Below are 18,313 nucleotides of genomic sequence, written 5' to 3'. Positions count from 1 at the left end.
TATTTTGTGCTGCTTCTAATATTTTTATTAAAAAAATATTTTAAAAAAATATTAAAAAAAAAAAACCCTATGAGAGACTAGCATTCTTAGATGTCTTTAAAAAGTAGAGAGAAACCACTGGCACTGTTAAGGAATTCCAAAAGAAAAATAGAATTCATTAATTCAAATCTAACAGAAGACTCAAGGAAAGATAGACAAACATCCCAAACTTCCTAATCTTCATTTTCCTTGTAAGCAAAAACAATTACAAAAAGACTTTGTACAATGAAATGAAAGAAAGCTATATTTTTCTTTGAGAGAGAGTAAAATACAAAACCCACTCCTGAGTTTGGGCTAATATATGTACTACCAAGATTTTTCAAAACTAGTTAATTTGCGCACTCAAAAGACACTTAACATTGTTTAACATTGTTTGAAAGTTCCCTGTTGCTCTAAATCCCCTGCTTCATTCCAACAGTTTATATTGACTACACAGATCTCGTAGTGACTTTGTTATGATAATTGTATGTGTGAAGAAGTATCAGAGAAGCCAATAGTAGATAAATAGGAGCCAAATATGGGGAAAGATGCAGGAAGACCTGGGAATTTTTCAAACCAAGCTTAGTAGTGGTGCTCCACATTCATGTCAGTCAGGGTGTTCATGCATGTTCACATGAACATCCTAACAAGCAAAAACAGATGTGTAAATACTTGGAAAAAAAAATTGTAATCTATTTGGATCATCCTATATATATATATATATTTTGAACCCCTTAACTTTAGAATCACAAAAATTTGGATTCAGTAAATATAAGAGTAATGCTATGTTTATAGCATTTTTTATAATAATTTCACAACAAATCCTAGGTGATAAGCTATTATTATTCTAATTTGGACTCAATACTAATATCATTTTTCTATCTACCAGTAATAGCTTGTCACATAAAATTTAGAGTGGTCTTTATTAAACTCATCTTTAGCAAGCCTACATTTGATATTAGCTATACACCCATAATGAGAGAAGTCTCATGAGTAGGGTCAATACATGCCTATTTAGAAATGTATGTGAAATCTTTTGTGTGCTATCTCAAATAATGTTAGTATCAGAAATATGTAAAATTAACAATAATGAAGTTGTCAAATGAGTAAATAATAATTAATATGTTGATCAATAATATACGGTTTTGTTTGAATATATATTTTTGACTCTACGTATCTTTCCGTCGACATGATCTGAAGAGCACTGAATAAATTATAACATCGAGGGTAGAACTCAGAAAAAAGAGCAAAATAACCACATTAATTAACTACTGAAAATAGAAACACACATGATAAACATCAATACATCTTAGCCATCAACCTCAAAGCCTTTGAAGATTTTGAATTTTCCATTGCATTTTACAGCTATTATTAGGTATATCATGATCATAACTTGGCTAGGCTGGCACTAATATCCTCATAAAAGATTTTCTTGAAAGAATCCATGTATTGTGTTTGCAAACGAAGTGCTATAATGATAGATCCATCAGCAGTGGGACTTGGCATAATGAATGATTTACCATCCATGTTTAGCAACCCAGGACCCACGTATATAGGCTTTCCCCATCCAAAATCTGCATCGTAGAATGGTAGACCTATCCAGCTGCCAAGAGAAATGTTAGGGTTCCCTAGGAAAGGTCCGTCCGAGAATCCTTGAATGTGAAAGCTAGACCTTAGCCCACTCACATCCTTCTGACTTGATATAAAATCAAGAGCAGATCTTATATACTCATCATCCATTCTCTCAATGGCTTCCCTTAGTTTCCCAGCAGAATAACTCAATGGCCTGGACAAGAGTTCTTCATAAAGACATATTGGTGTCACAGTAGTTGAAATTGCATTCCCAAAATATCTTTCAGGGAGAGATGGCTTTAACCGATTACGAATGTCAACTCCAAGGCGAGCTCTTGTTGATTGACTATTATGACTATCAACTGCACGTACCTTACATGCACATCTCCACATGTGGCCGGCAATGGCCTCATATCTAGAATAGGGCCTTTTTGTTGTTACCCCGACAACGTCTTGATTGGCTCTCTTCTTTAGAACCTCCACTTGCTCCCTTGTAAGTTTTAACAAGGTCGCACTAGTTTCCTTCTTTCTCTCTTCATTCGCATCCGTCCTCCCAATCAAGACCGGTGGCTTTGTGGTATATTCTACGTGATCAAAGCGTGGAGTCTTAACTGGTTCACTTGATCTCAAAACAGTTCGATCAAGAAATGGCATATCAACGTCCTCCAGATCATATCCCCGAGACAACTTTGCCCATGAGTTGATTAAGTGAGTTGCAGATCGTCCATCAACCATAGTATGGGATATTGCCACTCCAACACAAAGGCCACCACAGCGAAATCTTGTCACTTGTACAAGCAACAATGGCCACTCCTCTATTGGAGTAGTATAATCAACCTTTGGGACAAGATCTCGCACTGCATCGGTTGGTGCAAAATCACCAAGTTCATCCAATTCGGCTTTAGAATAAGCTTCCAATAGTTGCACTCCCATGGCATTGCAATCAAGTTCTAGACGGCCACCTTCAATCCAGTGTAGCCGGCCAGCCAATGGGTAGAAGTGAATCAAAGCACGGCTTAGGGAATTTTTCATTGCCTCAAATGAAAATGGGATGGTGGAGTTGTTGGACTTGGCTCTGTAAATGTATATGAGTGGGGCATGAGTCCATTGCGCCACTTGATCAGTCTCAGGGAGCCGTAAAAGGCCACTTGGAGTAGGCTCGCTTGGAACCACTATGGAAACAGACCTGATGCTTGTCATTTTTTATTTTCCTTAGTACTTCTTCAGATAAATCTCTCTACGCTCTGACTTCGGTGGTGCTCATAGTGTTTAATATAGGATTTGCTTCAATTGTTTAGTCGAAGGTTAATAGATTAGAAAGAATCATTCACTTCTGTAAAAAAAAAAACAAAAACAAAAAAAGTCATTTGCTTCTTTATGAATAAGATCTTTTTCGTGGATTCTCAACCAAAAAAACAAAAACTTGTCAGTTATAATAAGGTATAGTCACATACATATGCAGGATCACATACAACCATATCGAGAAATGAAATAAATTTCTCTCCATAGAAATGGCCCTGTTTGGTTTGGAGGTCACTCATCACCCATTACTCAAATCTCCACGCTCAGACTCATGACTCAATTCTTGTAACTCTAACTCAAATAAACTCGTAACTCTGCTGGGTGGGTCGTTTGGTGGAATATCTCGATGGATTTTCCAATTCAAAAACTCTGCTTTATGTCACTCACTAGTCCCACAAAAATTTATTGCAGAGAAGGGGTACAGAACGACAATTTTGCCTACCCGCGTTGTCTCTCTCTCCTCTTCACACCCTTTCCACAACAAAACAGTGTCCACAACTTCAACACTCTCTGACCTCAGCAGCGTCTCCACTCTCTAACCAACACATTTTATACTTCATAAATTAGTGAACTACGTTAAAACACAGATCAGTGAATATATATTTGGTATTAGAAATTACACTTCATAAATTAGACTTCATATATATTTGTTAGAAAAATAAACTATAAAAGAGCCATTGTTGTACCTTGCAAGGGAGAGAAGCTGAAGGAATGTAGAAGATCGGTGAACATGAAGCAGATCTGAAAAATAAACCCACAACAAAGGGTAAAAAAATATTTGTTAGCAATTTCCTTATGTGAAGTAGTAGAGAGAGATATGATCAAACTTATAAAATGAGAACCAGCTTCGGCAAAGAAAAAAAAAATATTAAACCTGACCCAGATGCGTGAGGAACAGAGCAAAATGAGCAAACTTTTCTCAGCTTTCGGTACAAGAACAGAGCAATATGCGAAAGTGAAGAGAGGAAATGAGAGTCAATGAGATGATTGCATTTAAAGCTGAAATTGGAATAGTGTATGTGACTGTTGGCCCCTTTAGATTGGACTTGACTTTTGGCTGGGACTCACTTGACTTTAATTAATTACAACTTTACTGCCATGAGCCATAACTCATATTTCATGAACTAGAAACAACCAAAATGTGAGAAAATGGTGTGGGTATTACTAAAAGTGAGTGGTAAGTGATAAAAATTAAGTAATAATTGATGAGAATTGGATAAACTAAATATTGGCTTATGACTCCGTAGGTGATTTGGACTTCGGGGGCAGGTGTGACAAATACTTGTCATTTAGCAACTATGTTTTATTGGCTTGAAAATGACTTCTTCCTCTTTTTTATTTATATTTAATTACCATTCTTGAATTATGAAACGAATTATTATTTTATTTATACTTTTTTTTTTTGAAAGAATTAAAGTCAAGCACGTTGTTATTGTTGTTCTTCTTTTTTTTTTTACCGTGTGCTTTCAAACTTTTAATTAGAAACTAATTACTATTTATAATGAGTGGACTCCAGCAGGTAACTAAATAGTTTACTCAGAAGATTTTTTCAAAGCGGAGGTATCCGACTCGAATTGGAAGGCACACCCAAATCAACCTAAAACAACACTTAATACCAAGCACCAAGGGTCCAACAACTTGAGCAACCACCTGGTTAGTCAAGCACGTTGGTACTGTAGACAGGGGAGTCAACATCGAACTGTACCGGCCGGTCAACCGGTACTGAAACACCTTTGTTTTTTTTGGTACCGCTCAAAATATCGACTATACGGATTATACCGGCGAATACGGACATATCGGCCGGAAAATAAAAATCGGCCGGTACAAAATTGAAGAAAAGAAAGAAGAAAGAAAAATATAAAAAATAAGTTAATGGCAAATAACTCACGATCTCTGCTGTTGTCACTACATTTCCGGTCGTCACTCCCACGTCGCCGATCATCTGCCCGCTTGTTTTGTTCATCTCCTTCTTCTTCTTCGTCATCTTCAACTTTGAGATTTAAACACCTGCCTTCCCTTTCGTTTCTTTTATTTTGGGCTTTTTAAGTTTTTTGGGGCTTTATTTTGGTTTTGTGTGCCACTGACAACTCACATGAAATTACTGTACTGTAAAAGTAATAACTTCTGAATTTCAAATTTCAACAGCACCACTTTAGTTTTAGAATCTTATGCGTGCCATCTGTCAAAAAAAGGATATTTTTTTTTTTTGCTAAACACAAAAAGATTTTGTATATTATTATTATTATTATTATTATTATTGTCATTGTTATTGTTATTGATATCAAATAGATCAAATTCTTAGCTTTAATAAGAGTATTTGCAGTAGTGGAGTTAAATAGTTATATTGTTATTTTAACTCAACCAAAATACCAAAAAAGTCACACAGCAGTGGAGCTAAACTTATATTTTTTAGCTCCATTGCTACAGTGCACATCTATAAATAGATGTGCACTGTAGCTAAGAGTTAAAAATAATAATAATTTTTTATTCCTCAGCCGGATTAAAATATTATTTTTTCTTATCTTCTCAGAACTCTCACAGTCTCATAATCCCTCAACTCTCTCTCAACTTTCAGACCTCTCACTCCGCCGACACACACCGCCACAAACCCAGCTCCGACCACGGCAACCCAACCACCACCACCACCACCATCACCACATCAGTCACAAATTCAACCATACCCACACTCATCAAACCCACCACTACCAATATCAATCACCACCTCCACCACCACGGCAACCCCCACCACCACATTAGTCACAAACCCAACTACACCCACACTCATCAAACCACCACCACCAGGAAAAAAAAAAAAAAAAAAAAAACAAACATCGGCAAAACCCACTGCCAAAATGGTTTCTTTTGCAATTTTTCCTTTGAACCCAAAAAAAAAAAAAAAAACAAACAAACAAACAAACCATGAACCAGAGGTTGATAGAGGCGTGGTGATGGACCTAGTGGAGCGGAACTGAAGCTTGCTGAGAAATAAAGAGAGAACATTTGAATAAATGGAGAAGGAGATGAGGAGAAAAAGTAACAAAAAGATAAAACAATAAAAAATAAGAAATGGTTGAAAGTTAAAAAGTGTGGCTGAGGGTGGATGAGACAAGAGGAGTACGTGTGGGAGGAGAAAAACAAAGAGGAAAAAAAGAAGAAAAAAAAAAAGAAAGAAAGAAAGAGAAGAAAGAAACGTGTATTTGAATGAAAAAAAGAAGATAATGGAAAAAATAAAATTAAGAATAATAAGAAATTAAAATTAAGAAATGTTGCCATAATATTTTTGCAATAAATTTAAGTAGTAAGTTATTATTATTTGAAATTTTTTTTTTTTTTGATGGCGGCGGTGGTGGTGGCGGTAGTGGTGGCGGCGGCAGTGGTGGTAGTGGCAATGGTTGCGGGTGGTTGTGATTGTTGTTTATTGTAGTAGATATATTATTTTTTGGGTAGTGAGATATATTATTTTATTGTAAGGGATATATTATTTTATTGTGATGTTTATATTATTTTATTATGTTAAAAGTTAAAATAGATCCACTGCTGCAGCATGTGTTTAGGTAAAATAGATAAAGTAACTTTTAGTGGAGCTAAAAAGCTAAATTTTTAGCTCCACTGCTGTGAATGCTCTTAGTATTAATGCATGATATCTGAGCAGTAGAAAGGACTATTATGGGTCTATTTAGATACTGTTTATTTTATTGAAAATTGAAAATACTGTAATAAAATAATTTTTAAATGTGTGAATAATATCGTGAAACCTATTTTTAATGAAAAAGTTGCTGAAAAAAAATGTTTGTGGGTCCCGTGAACAATGCATGGGACCCACATGTCTGGGCTGAAATGCGTTTTTCCACAACCAAAAAAAAAAAAAGAAAAAAAAAAAGAGGAAATGCAGACACTGAAACACACCTGTTTCATCTATATCCAAACCCAGCTTATGTGTGCTTATAACTTGAAGGAATTTTATATTAATTTTGACTAATATGTATGTATATATATAAATATAAAATAGTAATAATTTTGAAATGGTATACCGGTATTAACTGGTATTAAAATATTTCGTTTCTTAGGCTAAACCGAAACGGCTTCTAGTACGAAATTGACTATAGGGCCGTTTGGAAACACTTTATTTAGCTGAAATTTAAAGTGTAGGAAAAAAAAAAAGGTTAAAAGTTAGCTGAATAGTACAATGGAACCCATGAATAGTAATGCAATAAGACCCGAGAATGGTATCAAAAAGAAACAAAAAACTGAATAAGTTGAAAGAAATAAGCTCATCCTAAACGCATCCTATGTTTATCAATTTATGACTGTGACTCAACCTACCACTCCATGGTCAAGAAAAGTTTATGTTAGGTTCTAAAGACTTAGAAACTAATGTATTTAAAACTCTAATGTGTATTGTTAGCAAACCATGATCAAAACAGTTGTTAGTCTTGTTTAGCCTTGCTTAAAGTGTGTGTGTTTATGTAAAGTTGGAATCAAGTGGCTGCAAAAGTATTAGTGACTTTCAGCCTAGCTCAATCAATCGAATCTCGAACAGAATGTTTTTTCTGCAGAATTTTTCAAGTCAGCCCAAGCCCATTAAGGATTAGAGTTTCAAATTTAATTCTCCTAGTATATAAAGAAAACCCTAGTCACATTTTTTAGAGTAGCTTTTGTTGCTCATATTGTTATTTGTGTGAATCTTTTGTGAGATCTGTGAGGAGCTTTCCTTCATACAAGCTTAGGATTATCAAGATGAGATTTCTTCAAGAACTTGATGATCATTCAGTTGCTACATTAAGGAGTTTAAAGATACGCAAGCGAGGGTGATTGTACTTGCTGGAGAATCCAAGAAAGAAGGAATTCGTGGTCTCGGAGCTTGCACGTGGTCGTGTCAGTAAGTTTCTACTGGTGGGTAACAATAAGATGTTAGTGGTCTAAGTCTTGTTGTAAAATTTCGATTCTTTCTATAGTGGATTCAAGTTTACCTTGAGAATAGCTAGGTTAAATCCTCTCCAGGTTTTTTACTGATTTGATTTTCCTAGGTGATCATATCTTTGTGTTATTTACTTTTCCGCTACTATACATGATATGATTGTTTGTTTGTGATAACCTAGATATGAAATTTGGACTAAGTAATCACTTGACTAATTTACTAGGTTAATCTAGTTGTGTTTTAAGGGGTCTAAAAACGTACAGTTTAGCAAGCAACTTTTGGTCAAGTAGCTAGCCAGCAGCTTAGCCTTAGCCTTAGCCAATAGCCAATCCTTACCTTCTAATTTAGGGATGACAATGGAGTGGGGTAGGGCAAGGTCAGATCATAGTTGTCTCATCCCCTCCTCATCTACCTTTCGAGTAGGGAAAACTCACATAAGACTAGTGATTTATAAAAATGTCATGTGACTAAAATTACACCCGATGATATCTTAAATAGATATAATGGATTAGAAGAAGATAGTTCTAAATCAATTTGGAGCTAAACTTTTTCCTTTAAATAATAGACATAGATGGTTTTATGAGTTGACATATAATGTGTTAGAAGAGATTCTTCCAAATCGATTTGGAGGAAAACGTTGTCCTTACAAATCACTTGCCTAGATGGATTAGATTAGGTTGAGTTTGAGGGTTTTTTTAAACCCAACCCAACCAATTACATGTGTAAAAATCAACCCAATTTAACTCACATGGATTAGGTTGAGTCAATGGATTGTACTTACATGTTTCATGCATAGAAAAAAATTGAGTTTTTAACAAATATTTGAACTTTTTCAATAAATTATTGCATTTCACATAATATGCCTAAATTCTATTCCAAATCTTCAAAATCATCATGTCTAATTCTCCAAACACCAAAATAAATCAAACTAAAATAAGATTTGATGATGAACAAAATCAATAGGCTGAACAACTCGGCTTCGATGGGCTGAAAGCAGTAGTGAAGGCCTGAAAAATGAACACGCTGTCAAAGGAGACCGGGGTGGACCGGCCTGATACCCTCCGATGGCTAAGTTAGTCTCTTCTCACCAATGAAGTTCTAATTGTATTAAGAGTAAAAATTTCAGTATCTCATACCTTTGTGTGGTTCAGACCGGCCCTTATATAGAGAACTTTGGGGCGGTTATTGGCTCAATAACTTCCCCTCAGATTTGTGGAATCCAGACATAACTTCCTCAACGGCTATAGAAATTATAACCGCTATTGGAAGTTACATACTTGGGAGGAATTGGTGGCGATGAATACGGGCTGATTAACCGCTCCAGAATCTACTAAGTGTTGTGTGGTTGTCCATGTGCAATGCCCATGGACGACTCTTTGTCTGACTGTTGGGGTCGTCCATGCGCTTTGCACGTGGACGACTTTTTCAATTTTAATTATGAGGATTCCTTCGATCCATACTCAGGGACAAGATGTCTGGACGAGTCAGGGATGTTCTGGCTGTTTAGCTAACTGGTGATCATGGATGACTCTTCTGGATGAACCATAGATGTAATTTTTTGCTACCCCATCAGTTGCCCCCTTGTCCAGGGTGTCGTCCAAGGACATTATAGGGATTTAATTCCCTTTATGTAGTCACGTGTTGATTTTTAATTTGTTGAGCAGTTAAGTCAATTACATTTTTCATGCAATTGCCACGTGTCATCTTCTCAGTGGGTGGTGTCGCTTCACTGACCATACTCTTGGGCCCTATAAATAGGCACATTCTCTTTCTTGCCCTTTACCTTTCTCATAAACTCCCTTCTGCTATCTCGTCCAAGATTCTCGTCTAGCCTTCGTCCTAGTTCAGGTATTTCCTATTCCTTTTAGGTTTTCGTCTTGATCTTTATTTTAGTTATGTCTTCGCCTAGTAGTACAGAGAGAGAAATAAACGAGTATCAGGACGTCTCGTCTGGGAGTTTTGAGAGTGGTGAGGGTAGCAGTAGTTATAGTAGTAGTTCCTCGGACGAGCATTATTCGTCCGGGGTCCCTGGCATTTCCTTAGAAGAATTTTAGGAAATGCAACGTAGGATGGCCTCTGGAGCTGGGGCTAGCTCGTCCAGAGTGTCACCTAGCTCTTCTCAGGACGAGGAGGAGGAAGAGGAGAATGTAATATACAGCTGTGCACCCGAAGTAGCGTCCACCTTAGACGTCCCTAAGTTAAAAGTTTTAGTAGATAGATACCAAATCCCTAGGAAGTTCGAACCTCATCTACCCAAGGAAGGAGAGTGGTGTTGTTCTCCTTCTTCTGGCTTGGGAGTGTACACATCTTACCTTTTAGCTGGCCTTAGGTTTCCCTTAAATTCATTTTGTAGAGGTCTTCTTCATAGGTTAGGCATTGGTCCCAACCAGCTTAACCCCAATGGTTGGAGGACGATAGTTGCCATGCAAGTGTTATGGCGTGAGGCACTGGAAGGAGAATGTCCTATAACAGTGGACGAGTTCCTCTACTGTTATAAGCCCTCAAAAATATAAAAAGTCAGCTGGTTTTTACCAGTTCTCGTCCAGAGGCTCTTATTATAGCTTAATAAAGGGCTGTAGCTCGTCTGACAGGCTCTGGAAAAAAGAGTTTTTTATTATTTCTGGAAATTGGGCTGAGGACCCAATTGATGTTGGTCATGCCCCCTTTCCTTCTTTTACCAACCCTATAGGTTGCCTTCTTCCTGAGGGTATGTTTTCTTTCCATATTATTTCTTTTATTCCTTAACACTTTTTTTTTTAACTCTCAGTCGTCCTAACCACCTTTCTTTTTATTGGTGCAGCTGTTATTTGTCCATGTTTGGATAAGTTATACTTGGATCGAATTGACCAAGTTCGTGCCTTCCCAAGAATGACTTTTCACGACTTAGTAACTTTCAACAGTTTGGCTACATGGGGGCTTGGTCCAGAACCAATTGCTGAAAATCTAGGCCACAAAGAAACTACCCGTCGAAGTAAGTATCGTCTATCTTAGCTTCATTTCCTTCCTTTCTCTTTTTTTTTTTTTTTTTATTACTTCCCGGATGAAATGCGCTATAGTCAGCTTCTGAACCTCTTACTTGATAGCTTGTCTCTTTCAGGAGCGAAGACTCTCTTCTTTTGTCGAACAGGCTTAGAAGAGGGGAACACATTCAACCGATGAGTAATTAGTCTCGGATCAATACCAGGCATGTCATCATGACTCCATGCAAAAACATCGTATTCTTCCTCAGAAATGGACAAGTTCTTCTTTCACTTTCTCTTCATACTTGTTCCAATCCTAGCGAACTTCTCAGGATCATTTTCTTGTAATAGAACATCTTCCAATACTTCAGTTGGTTCTGCAACAATTCTTCTTTCTTCTATACTCATAGTTTGCATCTGCTCGTCCACAGCCAACATGGCTAGATAACACTCTCTAGGTGCCAACTGATCTCTTTGTGCTTGTCCAATCTCACATTCCGTAGGAAATTTAACTGATAGATGGTAGGTAGATGTTCCTGCTTCCAACTAATTAAAGTTGATCTTCCAATGATGGCATTGTATGAGGATGAACAATCCACCACAAGGAATTCACTTCTTAGTTATCTGCTGCGAGTATGACCCCACCACTATGAGCAATGTAATGGTGTTGACGGGCTGTACTTTCATTCCTTTGAATCCTATCAGTGGTAAGTAAGCTGGACAAAGTTGATCTCGTCCAAGCCTCATTTGCTGGAAGGCGGATAATACAATATATCCGCCGAGCTTCCATTATCTACCAATACCCTCCTGGTTGTATAACCTGCAATGAGTAGGGTAATGATGATCGCATCGTCATGTGGATGATGAATTCTATCAGCTTCTTCATCCGTAAAAGAGATTGTTGGCTCGTCTGCTTCTTTCGTCCTTGGGGGCCGTTCAAAGAGTTGGACGTTCTGCACTGCTTTGAGATACGTCTTCTTTGCCTTGGAAGATTGTCCTGTCGAAGTCCCACCAATGATAACCCTTATTTCTCCGAGTGGGGGTCGTGATGACTCTTCCATCTTCGCTTTCAATTTTTCTTCTTTATGATCCTTCCAATGAAATGCCTAAACTTTACTTGTCTAATGAGATTCTCAATCTGCTGTTTCAAGTCATAAGACTCATTCGTATCATGCCCACGATCTCTATGAAAGCGACAATATTTATTCTTGTTGCGATTGTTAGGATCTCATTTCATCTTCTTTGGCCATTTCAAGGAAAGATCATCCTTGATTTGTATGAGCACCTGATCGAGTGGGGCATTTAAGGGTGTGTAATTCTGATTCCTTGCTGATGGGCCTGCCTTCCTGGTATCTCTATCTCGATCCTTTTTATCTTTCGTCCGTCCTTCTTTGGACGAGGCCCCTGATCAGAGTGACATGTGGAGTTGACTTTCATTCTCTCAGCTCTCTTCCTTTTCTTAGCTATGATTGCATCTTCAACGTTCATAAAGTTTTGGGCTGAATGGACCAGTTCAACCATAGATTGAGGCTCCTTTTCATACAGCTTATGAATGAATAAGTCCGAGTTAACCCCATTATGGAAGGCTACCAATAGTAGCTTGTCGTCCACCTCGTCCACTATCAGGGCTTCCCTATTGAAGCACGTGATGAAGGAATGCAGGCTTTCATTCTCCCCTTGCTCTATAGTTAACAAGCTGGATGAGGAACGCTTATGTCTCTGTCCCCCAATAAAATTATTAACAAATAATTTGCTTAACTCCTCAAAAGAACTTACAGAATTCAGGAGTATTTTGCTAAACCACACTCGCGCTGGTCCCTTAAGTGTGGTAGGGAAGGCTCTGCACATAATCTCGTCCGGAAGCCCTTGGAGATGCATTGTAGTCTTGAAAGTAGCGATATGATCGAAAGGATCGCGCGCTTCATCATATGAATCTAGGAAGGCATTTTGAACTTTGGAGGCAAGGGGTGGCCATTGATGGAAGTCGTGAAAGGGGAATTTGTTTGGTGAACCAAATCTTCTATGGGATTCGTCCTTCTCATGTTCTCCTTCATCTCGTCCATAACCTTCCTCATCTGATCCATCTCTTTCTCCAAGTTTGGCACCCTTTACGAAGTGGTGCCCCTGGGCTGGTTCTCGGACTCAGCATTTCCCCTTCTATCTTCTTGACTTTGGGCTTGTTCTTCTACATGTCCTTCATGATGCTGCCTCTCTATCTCCCTAGTTAACTCTTGATTCTGACAAGTTAACTCCGCCATGGCGACTGCCATGGACTGTATGTGTTGGATGGAAGGAGGTTGCATGTCAGATGCTGATTGGCGATCTCGGTTGGGATGGCTGGAAGCATCCTTACTCTCTTGGTGGCCTGGGTTAGTGGCCCTTGATCTAGTCTGAACCATACAGCCTTTTATCGAAGAAGAATAGACTATCAAACTTAAAGTTTTCATAGATAATTTCCTTTCCCACAGACGGCGCCAACTGATGATGAACAAAATCAGTAGGTTGAACAACTAGGCTTTGATGGGCTGAAAACGATAGCGAATGCCTGAAAAACGAACACGCTGTCAAAGGAGACCGGGGTGGACTAGCCTAAGACCCTCCGATGGCTAAGTTAGTATCTTCCTCACTAGTGAAATTATCACGGTATTATAGTAATGTCAGAATAGTTTGCATACCTGTGCCTAATTCAGACCAGCCCTTATATAAGGAACCTCGGGGCAGTTATTTGGTTTAATAACTTCCTCAAGATTCGTGGAAGTCCGAAATTACAGAAATAACTTCCCCAACAGCTACAAAAGTAGTAACCGCTGATGGAAGTTACATACTTAGGAGAAATTGCTAGCGATGAACACGGGTTGGTTAATCGCTCCAGAATTCCAGAATTTTACCAAGTGTCACAGGGTCGTCCATGTGCTCTGCCCATGGACAAGTCTGTGTACATATTGATGTTGTGTGGTCGTCCATGAGCTTTGCACATGGACGACTCTTCTGACCTGATTCCGAGGTTTATTCAATTGATCAATACTCAAGGACGACCCCTCTGGACGAACCATAGACGGTCTGGCCATTTGGCTAACTGATGACCATGGACGACCCCTCTGGACGAACCATAAATGGAAATTTTTGCTATCCCATCAAAGCCTATTCTTTTTACCTTGGTTGTAACATTTGTACGCGTATATAAGTTTGTTTTTCTGCTCCAGAAGGCTCCGTTCTTTGAATTTTGTTGATGCTTATGTTGAGAGTCTTGTTTTGCCCTGCCAACGGTGCACTTAGATACTAAGGAAAATAGGTAAGATGCATTTCCTGCTTTCTTTCTAAAAAAAAATTTTTTCATTTTGTTCTTATATGTACTTGGAATTGATTATACATTAGATATGAATTTATTCTGTTCAATATGACACTATTCTATAAATTCTTATTATTACTAATTGATTACCTTAGTTAAGTGGCTTTGTGACGGTGGGTAGCCTATCTAGGTTGTGGTTGTAGTCGGTTATATTGAGGTGATAGTTGACTATGTAGCTTGTATACGTAAAATTGTTCATCTTCATTTTAAAATTTCTTTAATATAATCAATTAATACTGATAGTAGAAAAGTGGTCAATGTTGACTGTCAACTTTGAGTAATCTTATTTATCAAGCAAATTTCATGTTTCCTGCCTTTTTTTAATTTACAATGTATAGATAGATGTGCTAAAAGTTTTTATTTATGGTAATTTTTTAGTGGCCTTTTTTAATTTTATTATTTCATGATCATGAATAATGATCCAAGCACTTGGAAAAATTCATTACTTCTTGTTCGAATTTCAAGGAATGGTTTAAACCTCTTTGTTTATATGATATAATTGTATCTTGTCGATTATAGATAAGTAGTAACAATTATAAATTGAACATACATATCCATTATAATTATACAATTCAAGTAATGAGAAATAAAATAATAACTTTGGAGGAATATTGTAAAATAAAAGTTAATATAGAATGTGTCTTTCTCTTTTTCCATAATTTTAAAACAAAATACACTTATAACTTTTGTATATCTACATTCCAAATATCCACAGTCAATTACAGCCTTTACAAAACCCATAAGTCGGTAATGTTTTTCAATAATGTTTAAACATATATTTATATTTAAAAAAAATATTTTATTACATTCATTGAATATTAATAAATAATTAAATTCAATTTAATATTTTTATTGATCTAATTCAAAATTATAAGGTGCTGAATACGTGAAAATAGAATTTTAATTCAAAATGAAACTTATTTTTAAAAATATTGATGAATTCTCTACCCTCTATCTGGTATATCACAACCCTGGCTATTCCAGTTAATTTTTTTGATATAAACCCTAGAGAGTCTCAATTGCAGCTATGTGGCATTATTGGTGCTACATCGTATATTACTACATTAGTTGTATATTCTGTTATTAGCAAATTTATGTTTTCTTAGAATTTGCTTCGTGGATTTTATTAGACCTTTTTTACAGTTCTAAACACATTCGAATTTGACGTATTTTATTTGGTATTTTTCATTAATATTTAATGTGATATGTTGGTAATGTTTTTCGGTAATGTGTAAACATATATTTATGCTTTTTTTAATAAAAAAATTTATAAGCAATTTATTACATTCATTGAAGATTAATAAATAATTAAATTCAAGTTAATATTTTTAGGGATCTAACTCAAAATTTTAAGTATTAAACCTTGTAATATTTTACTTTTTTTGGAGGGGGTTGTTTTCTAACAAAAAACAAAAAACACAAAAACAATAATATATGAGGTTTAAATCCCCATCCTATTCCTCTTATTATTGAATTATAAAAATAAGTAGAAATAAAATACTCATTTTTCAATGCCACCTTATACCATCTGTGTAGTAGTTGTGCAAACTCAAATAGAAAATGATATGAAGATATTCTAGGACATAACTCCAACATGTTAAAATCCTACAACAACAGAAAACAAATCTCATAATGGATAGTGTCTACCCTTGCTCCAACAATGTGAGATAAATTTACTGTGATACTCACATACAAGTCTTTTTGAAAGCAAATTTCTTAAATGCTATTGAAAGATTCTTGAATATACTTTGAACGCTGCTTGAAATTGGAATTATTTGTTGTAAGCACCTTTTTCATTTCTTCAAACTCGGCCAACACCTTATTTGTAAGTAGGAAATTTTTTTAAATACTTCGAATGCCTACTCTGGTTGTCCTGTTGACATTAGAAAAATTTTATAATTAAGTTGAAATCCTGTAAATGTTTTCAAAGTGATTCCACCACTCCTTAGAAAGAATAATCTCACAAATGAGAACAACTAATTATTTAAAATTTAGTTAGTCAACATATTTATTCTATTCACATTCAATCTTTATATAATAAGAATTTTATCATTAAAGGTCTAACGCTCAAAACAATGGATGAACTCACAAAATTGATTTAAGAGATAATCTATTGATGTATATAATTTGGGGGACGAAACTTGAAGCGGACTTAATGCCAAGTTAGAAAATTGGTGAGATGCACTAGAATCTAAAGACATTTGATGAAGTAGGACTAAGGCTGCGTTTGTTTTGGGTGAAATTCATTTCCGGAAATGGTTTTCTATATTTTCGGTGTTTGGTTGCGTCGGAAAAAGCAATTTTTCGGAAATCATTTTCAGTTGACTCACGGTCAAGGGTGAAAATGATTTACGGAATCATTTTCACTTCAAATGATTTCCGGAAAATGGAGAGAAAGAGAGAGCATGAAGACAGAGAGAGGGAAAGAGAGAAAGAGAGCACCAGCACCCCGAACCCAGCGAGCCCAGACACGCCGGAGACGTCGCCGGCAAACCCGAGCACCGCGCCTTCGATCACCACGCCGTCGAACCCCGAGCACCGCGCCGACGATCGCCTTCGATCACCTCCGCTCGATCTCGCGATCTAGCCTTTGTCTATCGCGACTCGCCTTCGATCTCCCACCAGCGAACCCAGAAGCTGTCGATCGTCGTCGCACCGCGCCTCGCCGTCGATCGTCGTCGCTGCGTCGCGCCGCGCCGTCGATCGCTTCCTCTTCCTCGATCTCTCAGCGCTTTTTTTTTTTTTTTTTTTTTTTTTTTTTTAAAGTTTGATTGCTGTTGTTGTTGTTTTTTTTTTTTGATGAACTGATTATTGTTGTTGTTGTTGTTGTGGTGTTGTGGTTGCCGGAATTTTTGTTGTTGTTGTTGTTGTTGTGGTGGCCGGAATTTGCTGCCGGAATTTGTTGTAGGAAAATAGCATTTTCCTAATTGAACCAAACACATGAAAATATTTTCCACACCTATTTTCATAAAACAACCAAACACTTAAAAATATTTTCCTTTTCCGGAAAATAGCATTTCTGAAAAATATATATTTTCTGAAAAATATTTTACGGGAACCAAACGGACCCTAAAATAGAGTACTTGCAATGTAAGTTTAATAGATGTAGAAACAAAGATAAAGGGATGGTCAGACTTTATGGTCAAAAGACGCTACTAAGCTGGAGCTTTTGATATTCGCACAAGTTTATGTTTGAAACATAATAATTACATTCTTTCATATAAGTACAAGTTTATGTTTATGTTTTAAAAAAAAAAAAAAAAAAAAAACTAAAGATTTAAATCTTAAAAACACTGTAGAACTATATAAGTTCCGTGATTTTATTTTCAACATAACTGTTAATAAAATATTTAATTTATTTTTTTTTCCACATTTATCTGACTGTTGATATAACTTTTCTCTATTTATTTATTTTTTTAACACCTATTTCAACAGTTATGCTGACTGTGGATTTTTTTTAACACATGTTTCAGCAGTTGTTATACCAACTGTGGAAATAAATATGTGAATTTCTTTATTTTTTTTTTCAACAGTTGTGTATAACTGTAGAAGTTTAAGGTTTTTATTAACATTTTTTAGTGACCGTAGATAAAAATATATTGAAAAAACTCAAGTTTGTTGTAGTGTTTGCAAGCAACATTAAGGTCCACACCGTGTACAAATAAAACAGAGCACAATCAATACTCTCTAGATCTATAGTGGTTAAGGAGAAAGTTAATAACAAAAATGTTCATTTATAAAACAAAAAAAAAAAAATATATATATATATATTTTAAAAAGAGCGAACATGAAAGACCTCTTAAATTTTTACAGCATCTATATAGAATGGTTTGTTATAAATATATAAATTAATACTTAAGCGGTCTACATGGGAGAAGCATAAATAGTCCCTCAAGTAAGTTTAGTCATTGATAGCTTCAACCCCATCGAAGTCCTAGTAGCGTTAATTGACAGCCATCATGACAATTGTATACCTTTGAGGATTCAAATTCAAGATGTTGACCTTAATCCCAAGGAAGGATTTTCCAGTAATGCACTCAATCTTAATGGTTATAGGTATTTCACCCTAATCTAATGATAATCCAATCACCTTTATTACTAAGAGTCATGTTCTAATCACCTTTATTATTAAAAAGCCATGTGGATTATGCCACTGAACGTATTTAATAATCAATTCTTTAATTCAACATTTTT

General features: G+C 36.3%; 1 protein-coding gene across 6 annotated transcripts; it reads right to left on the bottom strand.

The window, feature by feature from the left end:
* Positions 1-1,261: 1,261 nt before the first annotated feature.
* Positions 1,262-4,076, bottom strand: LOC112015385 (hydroxycinnamoyl-CoA:piscidic acid hydroxycinnamoyltransferase). 6 transcript variants are annotated; one of them, XM_065777616.1, is made up of 4 exons: positions 3,767-4,076; positions 3,579-3,633; positions 3,045-3,446; positions 1,262-2,923 (listed from the first exon to the last, which is right to left on the bottom strand). In XM_065777616.1, exon 4 carries the CDS (start codon positions 2,788-2,790, stop codon positions 1,405-1,407), a length of 1,386 nt encoding a protein of 461 aa, XP_065633688.1. In that variant the 5' UTR covers positions 2,791-2,923; positions 3,045-3,446; positions 3,579-3,633; positions 3,767-4,076; the 3' UTR covers positions 1,262-1,404. The 6 variants fall into 6 exon arrangements, with proteins under 6 accessions (XP_065633688.1, XP_023903558.2, XP_065633690.1 ...); XM_024047790.2 differs by having other exon boundaries at positions 3,045-3,427; XM_065777618.1 differs by having other exon boundaries at positions 3,772-4,076.
* Between the last annotated feature and the right edge of the window lie 14,237 nt (positions 4,077-18,313).

This window comes from Quercus suber, unplaced genomic scaffold (genome assembly GCF_002906115.3).
Source record: "Quercus suber isolate HL8 unplaced genomic scaffold, Cork oak 2.0 scaffold_160, whole genome shotgun sequence".
NCBI classification, from domain to species: Eukaryota; Viridiplantae; Streptophyta; class Magnoliopsida; order Fagales; family Fagaceae; genus Quercus; species Quercus suber.
The sequence above is the reverse complement of the archived record's forward strand: the minus strand, read 5'-3'. Positions and strand labels throughout refer to the sequence as shown.

What these genes read in the sequence shown, in the direction of transcription:
- LOC112015385 (XM_065777616.1), bottom strand. Translation starts at nt 2,790, where the DNA reads ATGACAAGCATCAGGTCTGTTTCCATAGTGGTTCCAAGCGAGCCTACT.